This window comes from Gouania willdenowi, chromosome 13 (genome assembly GCF_900634775.1).
Source record: "Gouania willdenowi chromosome 13, fGouWil2.1, whole genome shotgun sequence".
NCBI classification, from domain to species: Eukaryota; Metazoa; Chordata; class Actinopteri; order Blenniiformes; family Gobiesocidae; genus Gouania; species Gouania willdenowi.
The window spans coordinates 22,424,620-22,445,914 of NC_041056.1; the positions used below are offsets into that span (position 1 = coordinate 22,424,620).

General features: G+C 37.5%; 1 protein-coding gene across 8 annotated transcripts in view; it reads right to left on the reverse strand.

Annotated features, from left to right (window-relative positions):
- The window catches only part of agfg1a (ArfGAP with FG repeats 1a), a 32,714-nt gene that overhangs the window by 897 nt on the left and 10,522 nt on the right, over positions 1-21,295 (reverse strand). Inside the window, exons 2-12 of one of the 8 annotated variants that reach the window (XM_028464218.1) lie at positions 14,847-14,940; positions 12,545-12,660; positions 11,469-11,634; positions 9,297-9,459; positions 8,008-8,127; positions 6,655-6,726; positions 3,684-3,840; positions 3,235-3,317; positions 2,152-2,259; positions 341-490; positions 162-253 (exon numbers count right to left, since the gene is read on the reverse strand). In XM_028464218.1, coding sequence (XP_028320019.1) covers positions 162-253; positions 341-490; positions 2,152-2,259; positions 3,235-3,317; positions 3,684-3,840; positions 6,655-6,726; positions 8,008-8,127; positions 9,297-9,459; positions 11,469-11,634; positions 12,545-12,660; positions 14,847-14,940 — 1,321 coding nt within the window. Of the gene's footprint in view, positions 1-161; positions 254-340; positions 491-2,151; positions 2,260-3,234; positions 3,318-3,683; positions 3,841-6,654; positions 6,727-8,007; positions 8,131-9,296; positions 9,460-11,468; positions 11,635-12,544; positions 12,661-14,846; positions 14,941-21,295 lie in introns of all 8 variants that reach the window. The other 7 variants (XM_028464217.1, XM_028464215.1, XM_028464220.1 and 4 more) reach the window with 7 other exon arrangements.

Here is a 21,295-nt window from a genome sequence, read left to right on the forward strand (position 1 = left end):
ATAAAGGTAACGCCAGGGCTTAAAGGGATCCTACACTGTTTTACAAATGTGGCCCAAAACTTTTGAAGGACATTTCAAAGGTTTTAGGCCACATTTGTAAAACAGTGGAGGATCACTTTAAAGCTGGGACAATTCCTATACCAAACTGATAACATGCTCACCAGAAAAGGGTTACTGGAAGCCATGGGACCTGCCATCGTCTGTCCAAATGGAGCCATGACAGGCTTGGTTGGGCCATAGGCCGGAAAACCTCCTGGAAAACATACCCATCATCACACATGTTCACATGAGTAAGCCTGGTATAATGGTTACACCACCAAGCATCACTGACAACAAGTACCATTAGGTTGCTGAGGGTATGGATGAGGCTGAGGGAACGGGGGTTGTCCAGGGAACGGCGTCTGGAATGTTCCACTAAAGCTGGTGGGCAGATTGTAGGCTGCAGCGTTCCCAAATCCAGCAGGCATACTCATGGAGACTGTGCCGAACGCTGGAAGACAACAGGACAGACACCGGTTACAGATAACAAACCAAACAAAAATCAAGGTTAAGTGAAAAACATTTTCCTATAAACAATATTATCATATCAAAGCTTCTAGAATGAAAATACCAAACGGATGCTTAGAACAGATTGTGAGTAAGAACTTCAGGATGGTGCTTGTCTTCAGTGTGACTAAAGGATTAAGGTTACAGAATGATCTCAACCAAGGTGTTGTCAACTGATTTGGATCTTAGAACCACCATCAGCTCTTGAATACAAGGCACGACCAAAACTGGACTCGTTTTACTAACTTTAAAAAGGTCATATTGTACAGGTTTATGCAATACATATCATCCCTGTGTACCTGTGAACACAAATAATCTAGAAATTGCTAGAAATATCTTAATTTCAACAACAAAACGGCACAAGAAAAGCCTGAAAAATTTCCAAGTTTCTTGAAGTTATTTATTTTTTACATCTAGATCAGGGGTCACCAACGCGGTGCCCGCGGGCACCAGGTCGCCCGTCAGGACCAGATGAGTCGCCCCTGGCCTGTTCTAAAAATAGCTCAAATAGCAGCACTTACCAGTGAGCTTTTATATATATAGATTTATTTATTTAGCTATTCTTGTTTAAATCACACTTACATGTAACTTAGAAATGACAATACATATATATATATAAACACTTAAAATGTAAAGTGTTTTTTGTGTTTAATACATACTTGCCAACCCTCCCGATTTTCCCGGGAAACTCCCGAATTTCAGTGTACCTCCCGAAAATCTCCCGGGGCCACCATTCTCCCGATTTTATCCTGATTTCTGCCCGACATTGTCCGGGCGGACCATCCTTCACTGAGCGTCGTTTCCAGCCGGACAATAATAACAATTACACCGCATAAGAAGAGGAAGAAGACTCTTCTTCCTCTTCTTATGTGGTGTAATTATATTATTGTAATAATAATATTGTTGTAATAATAATAACGATTACACCGCATAAGAAGAGGTGTAATCGTTATTATTGTCCGGCCGGAAACGACGCTCAGTGAAGGATGGTCCGCCCGGACAATGTCAGTGAGGAAATCGGGAGAAAATCAAATCCAACCATGTGTAGGGAAGTGTTTCTGTTATGGTTATAGCCGTTGTTGTATAGGCTATGTTTAATTTTCCTTTTGTTGATTATTTTTATTTCAAGCATACATTGTATAGATTGATGGATAATTTATGCAATGTATGCCTTTTTTGTTTAATTTTATGTTATTTATTTTATTTATTCTACTACTACCACCATTTACCATTTGCACGGGTACTGTGGAATTTGTTCTTTACTTTATATGTGTTTTTCAAATAAAAGAACACTGTGAAATTGAATTATTTCATTTCAAAGGGAAAAGTAAATATGACATCCTTTAAAACACTTATGTGTAGAAACTGTCAAATTAACTACCACTCATTTACTAAGCTTCAGTTTAGGATCATGCAAACAAAAGAAAGTTTTCCAAAGTGTCTTATTAGCCACCTGTTTCTGTGACAACATAACAAGGCTGACTTAATATATTCCATACTAAGAAATTCCTAAAAGATGAAAACATGCCGATCATTTCTGAATCAGAGGATGAGACCGGTTACTCGTATTCATGGAGTTGTCTAAGAAGCAAATACACAACCAACCTGCTGCAGCAGCCAGACTTGCTGCTCTGCCGTTGCACTGGAATGGGTTTGTGGGAGCAGCTGCAGGAGCAGCACCAGCAGCAACAAACGGATTAGTGGACGGAGCTGCTGAAGGAAAGATAGGAAGTCAACAAAGCCTCTGGTACACACGCATAAACTCATTTGTGTTTTGCATGTGGAGCTTATTGTTCAATATATCTTAGAAAGCTACTCAAAAACACAAGGAATAAACTTTAAATTAGACTTTATATTTTAATAATTATTTAAACAATTTACTTAAATCAAAATGATTTGACATAGCCAAACTACAGCCTGTTGGCCAGATGTGATGAGAGGAATGTTAAACTATGTCCAAAATAATTCAACCACATAGAAGAAAGAACTCTTTTTGAGGAGTTTATACACCTCAATGCTAATCATGAGCTAACACTCCTGGCATTATTACTACACCACATAATGATAAACAGGATATTAATGAATAAAACACTGAAAGCATCCATAATGATTAGCCACTGTTTGTCCTGAGGTTAAACCTAACCATTCAGTGAAGAATCCACCCAGCAAGTAAACAGTATCAAGGCTCTTAAAAAACATGGTCTCATCTGTAATAATGCCTCCACTATTCAAAGTGAACAAGTAAATGAAAAAATAATAACAACAACAAAACAATGCTATTGGCAACATTTTCAATTATAATGGACATGCTGTGGCTTCAGTAATTTAAGGATATTTTGGCACTGGAGCAAGGAAACAATCATCTGGTGTAGGAAATACATTCACACAGTAACACTCAAACAAATCAAATTAACAATAGGAATTTGAAACAAACACAAAAAAGGCAGCCAGTTGTTATTTTAAATATACTTAAAATGTAATTATTAATATGATAATAATAGTAATTTTAATTATTATTTTAATTATTACAGTCTTAAATAAATACATTTTCCCCCTACAAACATTTTGAAACAAATCATTACATTTCCAGGTGGACAAATTGAATTCACATTTAAAACATTTCTCTTTAACTTATAGTTGAATACAGTAAAAGTTTTGGCTTTGACAAAGAAGTCGAGTAAGACTGACCTCCAAAGCTCTGAGTCATGCCAGGCATGCCCTGGTGTGCTTGGACTGTGGACACTCCTGTTTCTGAGCCAAACACCACCCTGCTGTGAAACATAATCACATCAACCAGTAGATCAGGAGTATTTTCAGGTCAGAGGAAAGGAAACAATAAAGGAATGGATTAAATGAATAAAACAGACAGAAGTCAAAAAGGATGAGGCTATAAATGAATGAATGGATGAAGGAAGAGTGCTCAATAGTTGTCTATGTAGTCAAACAATAGTTTGCACATTATTGAAATTAATTACCACACAAAAACAATGTGTCAATATTCACAACAATGTCTCCACCATTAACCAATGTCAAATGACCCATTGTGAGTCCAGATGTGTGTGTGTGTGTGTGTGTGTGTGTGTGTGTGTGTGTGTGTGTGTGTGTGTGTGTGTGTGTGTGTGTGTGTGCTATCTGACCCTTGTGAGGTACTTGTGGTGTTGTAAACACTGGTGGCCGGTACAGATGGACTGAAAGCCGTATCCAGCTCAGCAAGAGCAGCGTAGCGGTCTCCTCCTGTCTGCACCGTCGGCTGCTTGGGGGGCAAACCAGAGTTCAACCCAGTGGGAATGCCTCCTGTAGCGGAAACACAACCAGAGGGCAGAGTTCAACAAATTTGGGAAATATTAGAACTACGAATGGAAATACACGCAAGCAAAGGTTTGGAGACAGCCATAATGGGATTTGAACAAATGTCCTTAAGAGATCTACATTTATATTACAGAAACAGCCCATAAGTAAATTCAGCAGGAAGATATTTCCATCATGTTAGAAACATTAGCTAATGTCATTGTCCTTAAGGATGAGATCTAATTCCTCAAACATTCTCAAGTTGTTTCTCAACTGAAGACTCATAATTGAGTTCCACGCACCAAGCTAGGCAGGAGAAGTTTACCTTGCTCTGATTGGGCAGAGCTAAACATGTTCTCCAGGTCAGCGTATCTATGGACAGGCGCACTAGTACTGTGTACGTCTGTGCCAGCTCCTGTAGAGTTACTCTGGGGAAAGGAACTTGTAAGGCATCCAATGTCGGCACTACATGATTTGGGAAAGTTGTCTAAGTTTGCAAAAATGGCATTTGCTAGTCCCCCTGGGGTGCTACCTGCATGAAAAAGAAAGATTATAAAGTCAGGATGGGTGGCCTGAAGGGCTGCTTTTAGCAAATATAGGGAAGAAGCTGTGGAAGGTGGAGTCAGGGTTCAGTCACTAAAGGGACCACCCATCTTCACTAACTTTAACATTATCTATAGAAATACCTTCAATATAATGTCTTAAGAATGAACACATACAATAAATATGCATCAGTTTATCTTCATCTGCCTGGATTATATCAAGAGTTCAGGGCCATGCAGCAGATTAAAGACCTTAAATAGCAAACCGTAAACTGTACTAAGGCCAAGTAACAGATTATACCTTTAGCAGAGCGAGTAATCACTGTGTCGGTCAGAGCCAGATCAGAGAAACCAGTGGTTCTCAAACTTTTTGGCTCAAGTACCCCCTTTCTCTTATTTCTGAATACAAGTCCCCCCTTTGTTCGACTACAACATTTTGCTTAAAAAACGATTTAAAAACAACTATAGAGGATGATGATGGAATGAAGGAGTGATAACACACATTTTAAAGAATCTCATTTTGTAAATAAGTGGAAACAAACAGTATATAGTGCAGTGGTTCCCAACCTTTTTTGGATTGTGACCCCATTTTGATAAAGAAATGTTCTGCGACCCCAAAGACATTTTTTCCCTTGAGAATTAGTTTGAGCTTTTTTTTCTTTTAACTGCATTTTAGTTTAACTAGATTTATGTTTCACAAAGTGAAAGTATAGAAACACAGTTGTTTAAGATGGTGTGTCTTTAATTTTTTAAGGTAAGAATAATTATCTAAAAAATTCAAAAATCTATTTACATTTTTCAGAAACTGGCCCCAAGGTTGAATAACACTGATTTAGTGGCTCCTGAATAGATTTATTTCTATAGTTTTTACAATTTCCAGTCATCTCACGCCTGGGGTGGGACCAGACTGGAAATCTCTCAAGTACCCCCTGTAGTGCATTCAGGTACACGTACCCCCATTTGAGAAACACTGATTTAAACCATTTCAAGTTTGACTTTGGTTTGCACAAAGTAATGCTGGACAGACTCAGACATTCAGGGGTTAGATTTTGTACTTCCTTTGATCAGCAGGTATTTAAATCAACTCCTTCAAAGCAGCAGCTAAATATTTGATGACATAAAAACCAATTGAGTTTAGATCGCTGAGCACAACATTAGTTATACAAACACTAACAGCACAATGAAGCCACAACATACCAGTACTGTATGTACTGGGATGCTCAGTATTTTACTGCATGCCATTTAACATTATGACATAGTATTTAAGTAGGAAATTTACCAAAAAAAAAGTGTTCTATTAATAAAGCCCTTTGTACGTGCTGGACCGCAATATAAAACTGCCACTACTTAACAACCAACTCTTTATTTGGTGCAAACTGTATAATTCCTTCAGAGAAGTAAAGGCTTGAGGTCATAAGAGACAGTTTAGTTCCACAGTGTTAAGCATTACTTACTATTTTCTTACATTAAACACAATAATCACCGTTTTAAATGTTTTTTTTTTTTTTTTTACCTTTTTACTGTGGCTGTAAAAATAAAAGCTTAAAAACACAAAGTTGAGCCTTGTGCGGAAAATTTTGTTCTTTTATGCGCCTACGGTGTGTATGTATGAATGACAATAAAAACCTGTGATGTCCCGATACAACTTATTCTCTTCCGATACGATACCGATATTGCAACCTTGAGTATCAGCCGATATCGATATGCAATATCAGCACAAATCACACATATTTTTATTACTTATTTTGTAGTACGGAATGTTAGAAAAGGCTTGATCGAGTGATGTTACTCAAACAAACAGAACAATAGTCAGCAATAGAAGGTATGAGAAAAAAACTGACCCATTTATTATTAACCATACATTTTAACCTTCAACATAATATCTACAGTATTCTACAATTGAATAAATATAATATATATCAGAGATTTTAGATGCTGCCTGATGAAATCTGATGTTTGTTTTCTGGCTGATATCAGATTGATATCTGATATCAATGTCGGATCGGGACACCTCTAATAAAAACAGTATCTATCTATCGAGAATTATTTTCATCTCTCCTCTTCTCTGATTAATTAATCATGTCTGTTACTGGTTATCAATGTTAAATTAAAAATCCCAGTACATTTTTGTTGAGTTAAAGACTAAAAGGAAAAACCACAAAAGGCCCATGGGACAGAACGAGGAGAGTCAAAGTGACTGCACTGCACAATACATACTGTATGTAGGAGAGGGTGGAAGCTGTTATGAGGCCAAGCCCAGAGAGAGAGAAAGACTTACTGTGAGCGCCCTGGAGAGGCAGCGCAGAGACAAACTCACCCATACTGTGGCTAGATGAGAGCACAGTGAACGCTGGCAGCCACAGAAATCAAAGAGGGACAGAAACGAGGCAACGCAAGATGGGAACAAAAAAAAAAAGAAAAGAAAAATGAGAGAGAATATAAAAAAACATTGACGAGACCAGAGGTGCAAATTAAAAGTCAGATCAAAGCAAATCAAGCAGTGCTAAAGCAAAGCATGAAACATAGATGAGACAGTATGGAGAGCTGTGAGATAGATTATCTTCTAAAACCATGAGAGAGAAACAGGAATTCACCTATTTAGCATTAGATGTGACACAAGAACACGGCTCAGGCCTCACGTACAGCTGGTCAGATCTACCTCCAGCAGAGGGCGTTCTAATGCATAATGTGGAGGGAGTGGTAAGACCAGCAGGTGAAATATTTTGTCAGATTGCTGCAGGTGATCACAGTCATTATGAATGCAAATTGTGTATTTTAGCATTACAATTGTTTTTAAATTACAACACAATGATGTTCATCACTACGGAAGCATATTGCATTCACTTGAAAAATGAATAACTTATTTTTTTGGTGTGTTTTTTTTTTTGGTGACTATTATTTTTCATGTTTTTTGGACACATTTTTTCTTCTTCTGTGTTTTGAAGTATTTTTTTTTGTTTTTCATGCACATTTAAACATCTGATGCATTTAGTCCTTCATTGATTTGATAAAAATGTACTTTCAACTTGCTGTAAGACACTGGGAGATAGATCTATCTTTAAGCCATATTAATGGCTTTACCTGAGGACTTTGCAGTTGTTAGAAGGAAAGCCCGTTGAGTTCTGCGGGACATAGCAATGTTTCTCCAGGATTAGTTGGACGGATATGGCATGTTTCATGGATATAAAATGATGGATTTGAAGTGCATTCAGCTGGCTACATGATGCAGTCAGGGGACTGCTTAAAATACTGGATCCGCAAGGTGTGCAGCTGAGGCGGTACAGAGTTGAAGATTGCAGCAGGGAGTTGCCATAGAATTGACTGAGTATCTTGATTATTCAGAAAAGAAATAAGCACAAAAAACAGAAAAAAATTACTCCAAAAAACTAATTAAAAAAAATTATTCAGAAAAACCTGATTTTTTTCCCCTCATGTGAATGCAATACAATGTCACAATTGACCAGATGAAACACAAAAGTAGGAAAAATTTGGTCTGATGCGACTGAATGTGTTGTTGCACATAAACTCTTTCACCACACATTTCCAACATACCACTACAAAATACAAGCTCATTTCTTTACGTCGGTGATGTAAAGACTGTCATTTGTCCAGTGAAAACAACTCCATGTACCTGAATTTGAGGGTTGAAATGGGGCTTGAGGTGCAGCAGCAGGGAAACCACTTGTTGAGCCAGATGTGCCCCCAAATGCATCAAAGTTAGCAAAGTCTGAACCTGCATTGGCATTCTGTGCTGCTGAAGGTGGCATTCAGATGTTCAGACAAATGGAAAAATAAACAGCGGGTCAAAAAACAATGGACAATGAAAATGAACTCAGACATGACATATGACAATGGCATGAATAAATAAAAAGATACACCATGGTTATTTATTTAAACACAAAAAAAGGCTAAATGTGGTCTTATTTAATTTGTCCAATTACATCAGTGGTTCCCAACCTCTTTTATATCATGACCCTATTTTGATATGAAACATTTCTGACGACCCTAAAGACATTTTTGATACAGTTTTTTATACTGCATTACAAATACAAAGCTCCTGTTTAAAAGGGATGTTGATAGGGGAAATAAAGGGGAAATGATTAGATAATATCCTCTAATATCCCAATGCTACAGACATTAGTAACCATGGAGATGTGCCTGTTTATCCAGTAGCTGCTCATGTATGGCTCTGCTTTCAATGCCGATGCAAGATTTCTGCAAATGTGTTTTCAAAGGCAACACAAAATAAATATCTGCACCTCTTCAACACAAATGTGGGTCCCAGGGTGAGACCAGTTGAGAACCCCTGATCTAAAGTTTAAATTTAGATAGCTGAACTTGCTAAGTGATCTCGATCTGGGCCTTTGTGAGTGTTTCCTGGCTCTTTTTCATGTTAAAGGCTTTGGCTGGCTCGCTGTGGTGTTTACAGGGTAAAAAGAACAAAAACATATGCAAGGTTGAATGTTAATAATTACTTGAAAAGGCTGTTCCTTTGCAAATCTTTGATCCTGTTGGGCAAGTGTCTGTATGAGGCTACTGGAGCCTGTTGACTTTAGCTCTACCTCCAAAGCAAATAGTGAAAATTATTTAAAGGAACCATTTCTTTGGAAAGCTTCCATTTTCTTCCCTCAGTTCCCTGAATCTGCAAAACTCAGGAAAATGCTGAGTCAACATTTATTAGAATGGCTTCAAAGCATTTAGAATATTAAAATATCAAATAATTTGCTACAAGCAACATTAAAACAGATTTAAGTTCAGTTCTCTATGAAACAACATTAAATGATGAAAAGTTTGTTTAAAATTGAACAAAACCACTCTTCCTGTCGGTCAAAGTCATTTTTTAATGATGCGTGTTTCGTTTTTCTTTTGAACAATTGCAAAGCTTGTTTATATTAGTTTCCGTATGAAAGTGTTCCTTACTTGCGTGGCTGTTGAAATGTGCAAAATTAGCGAAACCGGAGCTGGCAGCTGAATTCACATTGGTTGGCCCTGCAAAGATGTCTCCACCCAAGTCACTGAGGAGGTCAAACTTCTTGTCATGGAACAACTGCTGATGGGTCGGTCCACGGCTCACCACTGGAGACTGAAATAAGAAATGATAAAGAGCAGGAAGATCAACTATATATAAAGTCACAGTACAATTAATCAACTGGCCTCTGATTCTAATGGTGGGAGAAATGCATGGATGGTGCTGCTGTGTGTCCTGCAAATAGCTTAGACCAGACCTGAACAACTGGAAGAATGTAGCCCTGGTCTAGTATTGTGAGGCCCCCAATGTATACACACAAAAAGATGCATAAAATGCACAAAATGACTCCAAAAAACATATTAAACAATGACTACAAAAAACATATTAAACAATGACTACAAATATTCACAAAAACACAAGACGACTACAGATATACACAAAAATAACTGTAAAATACACACAATACCACAGAAAATAAACAGTAGGACACCAAAAATACACAAAACAAAAACTGCATCCATCCATCCTCTTTCGCTTATCCGTTGCCGGGTCGCGAGGGCAGCATCCCTAGCAGGGAGGCCCAGACTTCCTTTTTCACAGCCACTTCTTCCAGCTCTTTCGGGGGGATGCCAAGGCGTTCCCAGGCCAGCTGAGAGACATAGACTCTCTAGTGTGTCTTGGGTTTTCCTCGAGGTCTCCTTCCAGAGGGACGTGCTCTCCTGAAGGGGGCATCCTAATTAGGTGCCCAAGCCACCTAAACTGGCTCTTCTCAATGCGGAGGAGCAGCGGCTCTACTCTGAGCCCCACCTGGATTTATTTTAATTTTTAATTTTAATTTAAATTACTTTATTAATCCCTGAAGGGAAATTATGTTACACTGTTATTTTTAGGGACATGCTTCTCACACACACAGGCCCAAATCACACACATGCACAAACAGGACCTGTGAACATGCATCAATAGAGAAATGTCAGAGTGGGGCTGCTTCCACAATGAAGGGAGCGCACCAGAGCAGTGTTGGGGTTTGATGTCTTGCTCAATGGCACCTCGACAGTGCTCGAGAGGTGCCCTGGCACCTCTCCAGCTACCAGAACAACTTCTGACTGAGCTTCTCACCCCATCTCTAAGGGACAACCCAGCCACCCTTGGCTGCTTGTACCCGCGATCTTGTTCTTGATCCACATTGCCAGCAATAAGTGAAACTTGTTTACAGTAAGGGTTGGACTCCACCAGGGCTGCCCTTTGTCATTGATTCTGTTCACATCTTTTATGGACAGTATTCCTATGTGCAGCCAGGGTGTTGAGGGGGTCCGGTTTGGGGGCCTCAGGATTGCAGCACTGCTTTTTGCAGATGATGTGGTCCTGTTGGCTCCATCAAGCCATGACCGTCAACTCTCACTGGATCAGTTCGCAGTCGAGTGTGAAGCGGCTGGGATGAGAATCAGCACCTCTAAATCCGAGTCCATGGTTCTCAACTGGAAAAAAGTGGAGTGGCTTCTCCGGGTTGGAGATGAGGTCCTGCCCAAGTGGAGGAGTTCAAGTACCTCGGGGTCTTGTTCACAAGTGAGGGAACGGTGGAAAGAGAGAGATCGACAGGTGGATTGGTGCGGAGTCTGCAGTGATGCGGAGTCTGCAGTGATGCGGAGTCTGCACCGATCCGTCGTGGTGAAGAGGGAGATGAACCAATAGGCGAGGCTCACGATTTACCGGTCATTCCTGCCCTCACTTATAGTCATGAGCTCTGGGTCATGAAACCAAAAACTCAAAATGAGTAAAAATAAAAAATATATATACACAAAATGACTGCAAAAACGCATTTGTTCTTTCCTGTATTAATGCTCAAAATACAGAGTAGTCATTATTCTAAAGGCTGATGTGAATGTTGATAATGTGGCCCTAAGATCAGACCATCACATTTCTGTGGCCCCACTGTAACAACAAATGCCCACCTAAGGAGCACTTACATTTCTGTTATTTATACTCATGTCACTAAGAAACATACCTGGTCATAGAAACAATTTACAGAACACCACTATTCAAAATCTATTTAGGAAACATATTGGCTTTTGACAAGCTACCCAATATTTCTGTAAAAGAACACAAACATGTTCTTCAAGCCTCACCTGATTTGGTGGGGTGTTCTTGCTGAGCTGTAAAGATGGGACGGACTCTCCCAACAGAGTTTTCAGAGGTCGAACCTCAGGCGTGCTGCTGGTGCTGCTGTTTGAGGAGCCAGAAACTGAAGCATGGACTGATGCCGCCACCCTGGCCTGCTCCGGAGGTATGTACCTGGGAGGTAAATCACATTACAGACAAAGCTTTTATAGAAGTTCAATGAAAAATGACAGAATTGGCAGTAAAAGGTTTTACCTTACACCAATGAGTACTTTTTTTTTTTTTTAACAACCTGTTCTTTAACCCTTACACCTCCAGAAACACAAACCATACCTTGTAATGGAATCAGACCTGTGTCTGTGATTAAAATGATCATTTTGGTTGTAATAAGGTTGGTTTTGAGCTCATCTGTAAAACATTCCATCCTCCAACTACTGACTGCAAGAAGGAATTGTATTTTTCAATATAGCAAAATTGGTGTAAGAAGGAACAATTTCCATTAGTCAAACCAAAGCTTAAAATGTGCAATACATTTTATTTCCTAGTTGGATTTAAGAGCTGCTCTGTGAAAAGATAAAGACCTGAGTGATGACAGTGGGTGTGTTGCAGAGTGTGCAGGTTGAGACGTGCACTGCTCATGACTCTCATACCAGGAAAACTTGACAAAAAGACCACAAGGATATGGCTATTATGACAATTTATAAATTGCTACAATGAAATTAGGATATGTGACTAAACATTTAGTTCCAACCATTTAGTTTTTTTAAATTATTATTTAACTGAGTGTATAACAAAAATAAACCTAAAGCATTTGCTGACATACCAGAAAAATAACTATGCTGCTGAAACTTATATATAATTCATTTTATGTTGACACAATAATTACATCTTCGGGACTAATCAGCTTGCTTGTAGTGACCTACATTAAATAAGGGTATGTAGTGGCTTGCTGGAGGCTGAGTGCTATGAGCTGCCAGTGTGAAATTCCTAGCCAGAGTGAAGAAAAACACAAAGACACACTACATGTCTGTGCAATGGCAGTATTCTTCTGTTTTAGCACAACTAGTTTGTAAATATCACCTACCATCTTTTCTTCTCGTATTTTTCTTGCAGAAACTCTTTGACTTTCTGGGGTTCTCTGAAGTCTGGTAACGACGTGTTTCTTTCATCATATAGACCAAGCCATATCTGTTTACATACCTGCAACACACACAAGTCCATTGTAAATGAATATTTCTGTAGAACAAGCACAGTATTGCAAACTGCAAAGAATGCCAGTGTTTATTAGCGAGTAGTAGGGTTGGGCATTGCCATGAATCAGGCGACTAAACAATACGATATACATTACGATATATCGCATTGTCAGTAATTACAAATTTCACCTTTATAAGAAAAAAATGGTTTGAAATATAATTTATTTAAGTAAATGGCAACTCAGTGTAATTCAATTAAAAATATCAAAAATAAGTGGTATATTTATTAAACTGTCAATTTATGTTTTTCAAAAAAGTTTAACATTTGCTTCTGCAACAGATTAATACTTAATACCAAAATGCGTTTGCACCCATTATAGCGCCACCTAGTGGCAAACTTTTAGGTATTGGTGGTCTTTGTGCTCTTCTATATAAACCCTGTATATTTCACAGCCCTCAACATAATACTTAAGCTGAAATAAACGTGTGTTTATGTTGTAATAAGCCACGTCCACTTTGACCAATCACAACGAACTTCGAGATATGGCCTCAGGGGTGACCCAAGGTCATACTGACCAATTTTGGTAAAAATCAGTCTTGACATTTAAGAGATATAAATGTCCCATATTTGCAGCGCCCCCTAGTGGCCTACACTATTCAAATTTTGCTCATACCTCCACAGTCATATGCCAATCAAGGATCTCAGATTTGGTGTAGCTAGCATTTGTTGTGACCGAGATATGCAACAGTTCGCTTTTTATAGCTAGCTAAAAAACTTTACTCGATAATAATTTGTGCATATTTTGACCGACCAAAATTCTTTCCTCAACTTCAGATCAGGTCTAACTGAATACTCTACGTGCCAAGACTCACGTTGATTGGACAAAGGAAAAGTTAGAAAAAGTAGGTTTTGCAGTTTTCGTGATTTTGCCCCAACAAAACTCGAGATTGAAAAGGGCGTGGCTGAGCTCAACTGATTCAGTGCTATTCAGGGAATCTGTGGATATGAGATTTTTGAATGTGCGACCTTGGCTATAGTGCCACCTTCTGGCGGACATATGTGAGTTTCAAACTCCATCAAGGTATTGATATCCTGAAGCCACACACCCAATTTGGTTAGCCTATCTTAAACAGTTACTGATAAAAGCTGCCCACTTTAACTCGGACGGACGGACACACAAACGGAGCTCAAACCTATATCCCACTTCCACTTCGTGTCGGGAATAACAATATATCGCAGAATCATTTTTTTTCGTACACTCTTATTAGTGAGCCCTGAATTGTTCACAGTACACATGTAATAAACACACAAAGAAAACTGAAACATCCCACAAAAAACAGGATAGTCCTTCACACAGGCATCACTTGGCCAAAATGTTTGAAAAAAATAGGTAAATGCAGTTCAGAGATGGAAAATCAGATCTACTTCCTGATATTAGAATGTATTCCTTTAATGAAAACTGACAGGCTTCACACACATGCCTCCTATAAAGAGAGCCAAACTTTGCTTAGTCATTGTCTTTATCCAGTGTCAAACCATTTATTCAAGCAAAGTGCAAACAAGCCAAGAGTACATTCTCTTTCACAGTTCAATGATTGATATAACTTCAAATGCATCAGCTCTTATTTCTTACATTAAATCTTAATTGCGAAGTGCATTCTGATTAGAGATAAAAACCTTGTTGCACACAGCAGTATTTATAGAGTATCCGTGAAGGTTATGAGCCTCCGTTTAAACCTTGAAATTTCAACATGTGTCTGTGCCTTGCCACTTTCCTCCAGCTTTTATTAGACAGAGCATCCCAGGTGGCATTGCTCTATCTTATACTCCATTTAGCTGAAATGTCTCTGGAATGACGATGCACTTTTCTACCTGTGTGCAAGGCAAATCTGCCGAGCACTTTGATCAAATTCCGACAAATAGGAGGTGTAGCAATAAAGGCAAGGCAAATTCAACACGCTTTAAATGATCAAATAGTGCAACAGAAAACATTTAACAGCTTTAAAAATAAAAAAAGAACATTAAGTAAAAGTCCTTGCATTGATTGTGATGGGTCTCATCAGTAGCACAACGTCATACAGAGCTTGCGATCCACATCCCGTCAACTTGGGATAACATTTCCAAGTTAATTGTTCACAACAATGAATCAAAGTAGTGAGTATCTTAGCCTGTAGAACAGGAGTGATGCTTACCTCGTTGCCATGTTTTTGTAAGAACTCAATTTCTTGCTGTGTAAAAGTTGTCATAGAGATGGATTTAACTCTGTGGGGCGGATTTAACCCTCGCCTGTGGGTGGAAGAAGAAAAAAAAACATATAAATCAGAGGTCAGTTTAACAAGACAACACTGCAGAATAAAAGGGAGAGCACCAGGACATGCCACAAAGTTCATCTTTAAGGACAGGACCGTTAAATTAGCTACAAGCTGACTCACTGATCATATACTGTACGTAGCAAATCATAGGAAAAAATGATAGAGAGAAACAGTGACAGAGAGACATTCTGACAGGAACAGAATGGGAAACAAAGAGAACAAAGGCAGAGAGTGATGTGATACACTTTTGTGACGTTGATTGAACAAACTGTCAGTATCACAGCTAAAGAAAGCAATGCCCTTTATTATAGAAACATCCCATACTGAGTAACACCCACTAGCCCACACGAGCCATACTGGTTTTGCTGTGAAGGTCAAAGCTGTTGCAGCATGGTCCAAATTATAACTGAAATAGTAATAGTATATTATTAGGCCCCCTGCCACCTGAATAGAGTCCCTGTAGTTACTCAAGCAGGAAAAATGATTTCTAAAGGTTCAATTTTTAAGCCTGTGAACATGATTTTTAGATATACACACAAACACACATATAAAAACCTCTGCATCAATGTAGTGACGTAACCCAATCAATTAGTGTAACAGTAGGTCTGGGCAATATATCGAGATTTAAGATATATCAAGTTTTCTATTTTGGCTATCGCTCTATAAAAACAAGGAATCTGTGTGTGTGTTCCTCAAATATCTCTGTGGATCAGGATCACACTGACCTGAGAGTTTCAACATGGCTGCTGCTTAGTTCAAGGGTGTGCGACGTCAGATTAGTTTGGACTGCATTGATACCGTTAATAAATTATTTCATAGCTCTCCAAATTCCGTTAAGAGTCCTAACTCTGCAGTGATGACGTCATCAGTCCTACCTCTACAGCAGTGATGTCATAAGTCCTACCTCTACAGCAATGATGTCATCAGTCCTACCTTTACAGTGATGATGTCATCAGTCCTATCTTTACAGTGATGATGTCATCAGTCCTATCTTTACAGTGATGTAACAACCTAATTTGGCCATCCATGAAAAAGCTACTTAAACTTCCACTTTTCTGTAGCAATACATACTTCATATGGGCACTGCACTAGTATAGAAAATTGCCTATGTCAATATTATGCTTTCATTTTATATCTTATTTTGGATTAAAAAAAGATAAAATAAAAAACAAACACCCATTTTGGAAGTTGCTGCTTTCACTACGTCTCAGCATGAATGGATTGCTGAGTGCATCCTAACCCAGACCTACCGCTAAACAAGCCACACTACAGAACTCACTCACACGTGCTGTCCCTTATAGGAGAAAATGCCAAAAGTGGCACATAATAGTGCACCCGCAAATTTAACCATGAATGGTCTTTCTGGTAAAACTTTATAGAGTTAAAAATAGACATTTATATCATATATCGCCATTTTGAGAAAAAATATTCAGATAGGAATTTTGGTCCATATCGCCTAGCACTATGTAAAAGGATTATAAAGTTTAAGGTTCAAAATTACTTCCAGTGAGCAACGTGTCAGTGAATTGTGAGAACGAGTCTAACACACTGATGTGATGGTGGAAGGTGGAAATCAAGAGAAGATGTATTCACTAATAAAAAAGTAACTTTTGCTTCCAGCGATATATTAGAAGCAGCACCAACATGTGTTATTATTGAACAAACAAAGAAATGAATAAAAGCATGAATAACCAGTGGCTTGAATGACAAAGTTTGTGGTGTGTGTGTGAATATCATTATAAAGTGCTTGGAGAATATAAATGTAAGGAAAAACCATCTAAAATTCAAGTTTGCTGTACATATAAGATGTGGTGCTTAACTCGACTTAGCAAATGCTTTTCTAGAAGTAGTTCTGACTGCTCTCTAGGGACAAAAGTCCAACTTGTGGTACAATTACAAGCATAATATTACCCGCATCGAAAAGTCAGATCTCACAGGTGGTGAAATACTAGACATGGGTGATAAATAATTTACCGCTCTAGGAACTAGCTTTGGCAAACCTTAAAATGACAGGACGTGTGTTATGTGACCAGATCATGCTCCTCACACATCACAATAATAGGTGTCGGCAAAGGCTCGGTTTACACTAACCCAGATAAAATATAGGTGAGCTGCATAGTCCCAAAATGCTATTTATTATTGTTTATTCATTTTTGTTCATCATAAACTATATGAATTTTATTTTTTGTGTTAGGATATCAAAGATTTGTTTTTGTTTTTTTAATCAGGAAGCATTAAAGTGTATCATGGAAGTAAAGAAAAATTAAAAAATTAAAAACACTATACAATTTTTCTAAGAGACCACATTTGAAGTAAACCGCTGAGTTTGTCCCTTCCTTCTTAAGCCACACCCCTCTACTGTGGTTCAGCTTTTGCACTTGTTTTATGGCTATGACATATTATAATAGAATAAAGATATATTGATCTAGTTTAGGACTGCATCGATTCTTCATGATCATTCAATAACTTTATTACAAAAAACCCAAAACATTTCTCTGTCTCAAAGCAGTTTACATTTTTTTTTAAACTTATATTATCTAACATTTTTTTTTAAGTTGTCTTTTCAATCATACCAGAAATTGTCACAAAGAATATGCATAACATGTAAATAAAAAATACATTTAAAAAATTGTTAAATAAATATACATTTTGTGGTCGGTCCTAGTTTTCTGTTGTAGATATAGAATTGAGCTTTTATTAAACCAGAGTAGATATTATCCCATTACTCAATTTGATCACAATTGAAAGAAAATGCGATTACTAAAATATTCAATAGCTACAGCACTAAATTGAATTACAACATTAGTATTTAATACTGTCGTTCAGTCTACAAAAAAATTGTAAGAATTTTTTACATGAATAATACTTTTTACTGTTAAAGAGGCATAGTTCATAAAATACACGTACTTAACCATTAACATGTTTTCAACGTCCAACAGGAGGTAAAATGATCGGGTCCTCCTCACTATAGATGAAACTAGGTCATGTACAGAGAAAAGGCTTCCTAGCCCTTAAGGTCTAAATATGATGGCAGCATCTCTGCCTCTTTGCTCCACTATAAAGAACAGAGCCAGCCTCCAACATTACTGACATTATTCATTCCTTCATATTTCAATCATTTATCAGAATTTAAGATCATGCTCCAAAAATGTATTCGACTTTTTCACCTTGATTTTCTTTGACACTACACACATTTAAAGCTTTATTTTATCAATCCATTCTACCAGTGACGCGTAGACTTAATTAGAAATAAATGAACCACACATACGGAAACTTTGACTTCAATTCATTCTCGAAATCAAATAACTCAAAACTATTTTTTCATCCCTAAAAGCTGATTCTTATATGCTAAATATTTACATACTAACTTCCTATATATCATATTATTTGACTACAGAATCAAAATTGACTCATTTTCTTTCAAATTCAAGTGGGTGTTAGAAAACATGATCACACATTGCATGGCCAGTGGGGAACTCCACTCATTTGCATACGCTTACAGCTTTAGGGTACGAAAAACTGGCAACATCGATTATGAAAAAAAAAAAAAGAGAGAGAGTGAGAGAGCGAGAGGAAGCTTCACATTGCTGCATTAGGTAAGATAAATACATTAACCAAACCACTAAATTAATATTAATTTCTGTAACCCTACAAAAACACACACTAACATATGCTGCTGTAAATTATTAAAGTTGACAACATTGTAGCCACTCCATCTCTCATAGAATGTCTAAGGTAAGGTTTTAGAGTAGAAAGTTTAAGTCACGTCTTTTTAAACTACAATAATAAGTCTGGATATTGATGAAGTCACTGTTGTGAGCCTTGTTTACTCAGCGACCAAGTGGAGTTCCTTCCTGGCCCATGCAGTGAGTTATCCATTAAGAAACATTGTTAGTGAGTGGTGTCTCCGCCTTCATAAGGAATGTGTTTACAGAGCAGATTCCAACTCCACCCATTAAACTACTTCCACTATGTTGAAGAAAAGGTTGTTAAGAGGTAGGGACGTGATGTCACCCCAAAGCAGCAATAGAAACAGAAACGTACATAAGAAAACACAATCATTAGCATTTCTGCAGCTATATAAATGCACGGCTTTGCATTTGGGCATTAATTTTATTTACACTCACTGCACTGATCTTTAGACACTTTCTCATGATGAAGTTATATTTTCCACTGTAAAATAAAATAGAAACCACATCAGCAACTTCCTGTTGCACACATGCAATATCACACGCCACTGATGTAGCAACCGTGTGTCGCCACACTACTTCCGGGACCACAAATCATGACTGACATTCATCAAGTTTTTTTTTAAACCATCGGAATATATGATTTCTTTTTTTAAAAAAACATTAAAGTTTGATTACTCCAGACCTTGACTAACAGTTGTGAAAAGGAAGGGTGATTAAGTAGCAATGGATTGAGAAGAAATAGTAAATTCAAGTCATGATGACCCCTTAAAAACCTCTGCTGTACAGGAACAGCTTGGTACAGTGGACAAATTAATGTTTACTTGGAAGTACATCTAGAATACCTTAATCCAAAAAGTCTAAATACCTGATAGGCTCTATATCAACCTAAACTGACATTTAATAAAGAGCAAATTTAACCATCTTCTATATTCTGCCAGTAACATAGAAAGAAGGAACCTAAAATCTGTTCGTCATGATGTCAAAAGACTGACAAGAGCAGGAAGATCATATCTAAAGATGAACAGGAAGAAATTGACTTTTTCCACTAATCTCCAAGCTACAGATGCTTGGTTACACAACTGCACAGTGAGGCTGTGAGTAAAAACACTGAACTTTATAACACACAGAAACTATCCAGGAAGAGGATGGAACATTGAAGCTGTGATAACAAGCTGCTGACATGAAGGAATTTGATCCTCAGAGAGATGCTAACTGTTTGTCACGTGAAAGAGCTACTGGTATTTACTCTAGCCTCCATGGTGATGATGATGATGTCAGTGTGTCTACAATAGATAGCAAACAGATGGACTGTCTATAGGTGACGATGGAAAGAATACCACTAATGCATACCTAAGAGATAATGGTTGGCCTTTAACATTATCTTCATATAATCTGGTGTGTAATGGTTTAAAACAGAAACAGTACAATTACTTTAAACGCTAAGGAGTATTTAGCGTAAAATGTTTAATATAGGAACTTGGGAATAGAATCGGACAAATAGAAATGTAAATATTTGGGGTTTTAAAAGGCCAACATATATATATATATATATATATACATATATATATATATATATATATATATGTCAAAAACTGGTATCTCAGTGGATATAAGAACATTGCTATTCACAGGATATTTACTGTACATGAACACAAATTATTATAAGACCAAAATATGATTTGACAAAGATGTAAAAAACTAAATTAAACATATGAAGCTTTCATTAGTAACACTGTCAAGTTCAACATAAGATTGTAAAGCCACGATAAATAAGAAATGGAAAACTTGTACACACTGCATTTCCAGTAAAAAAATAAAATATATAATTAAGTTGCTGAAACCATAAACAGTAAACATGGATAAATTCAAAAAAGGCAAAAAGTAACTAACCAATGAACTATTGCACTTCTCCCAGTGTTGTAATTTTGTAAGTACAGCACAGAGTCACAACATGTATATACAAGTTAAAGTCTGACTAATCAATCCTCCAGGATATTGACCGATGTGGATTAATCAGTGACAGCTAAAATCAGCATTGGCCGGGCTTTATTTTGGAGTTTTAGTTGATAAAACAAAATGACTAAAATTTGCAGATACAAGGATAGATTTGGAAACAATAATGTTAAGGTGCACACAGTAGGGCTTGAACTTAAAATTTCACTGTATTACTCTGTTGAGTAATTTCCAATTACTACGTATGTAAAAGTGGTTCAAAAGGGTGCTGGGTCGCCACAGCTCTGTAAATACTGGGATGGAGTGAATGCTGCCAGGTGTGCTCATATTTAAATGCTGAAGAAAACATGGCTAGAAAAAAAGGGGAAACAATTAATCAGCGCAAGGTAACTCCCAAGTCAATCAACCTTCTGGGAAAATCCACGTGTCCAGTTAGAAAGCTGCTGTTGTTCTGATGGAAAAGATCACAGGTGGAAATAGGCAATTAGAAATAGGAGTGTGATATGGCGATATATCGCGATATTTTTTTTTTCACACAATTGATTATCAATATGCTCGCGCTAAGTATCGTTTTTTTTTTTTGGATTCAAGATTTGTTTTAGATTTTCAAAACCATTTCTGCTAATCACTAATATGTGTAGGTATGTCTTCACAGAAATGTTGTCACTGTTGAAGGAACCAATA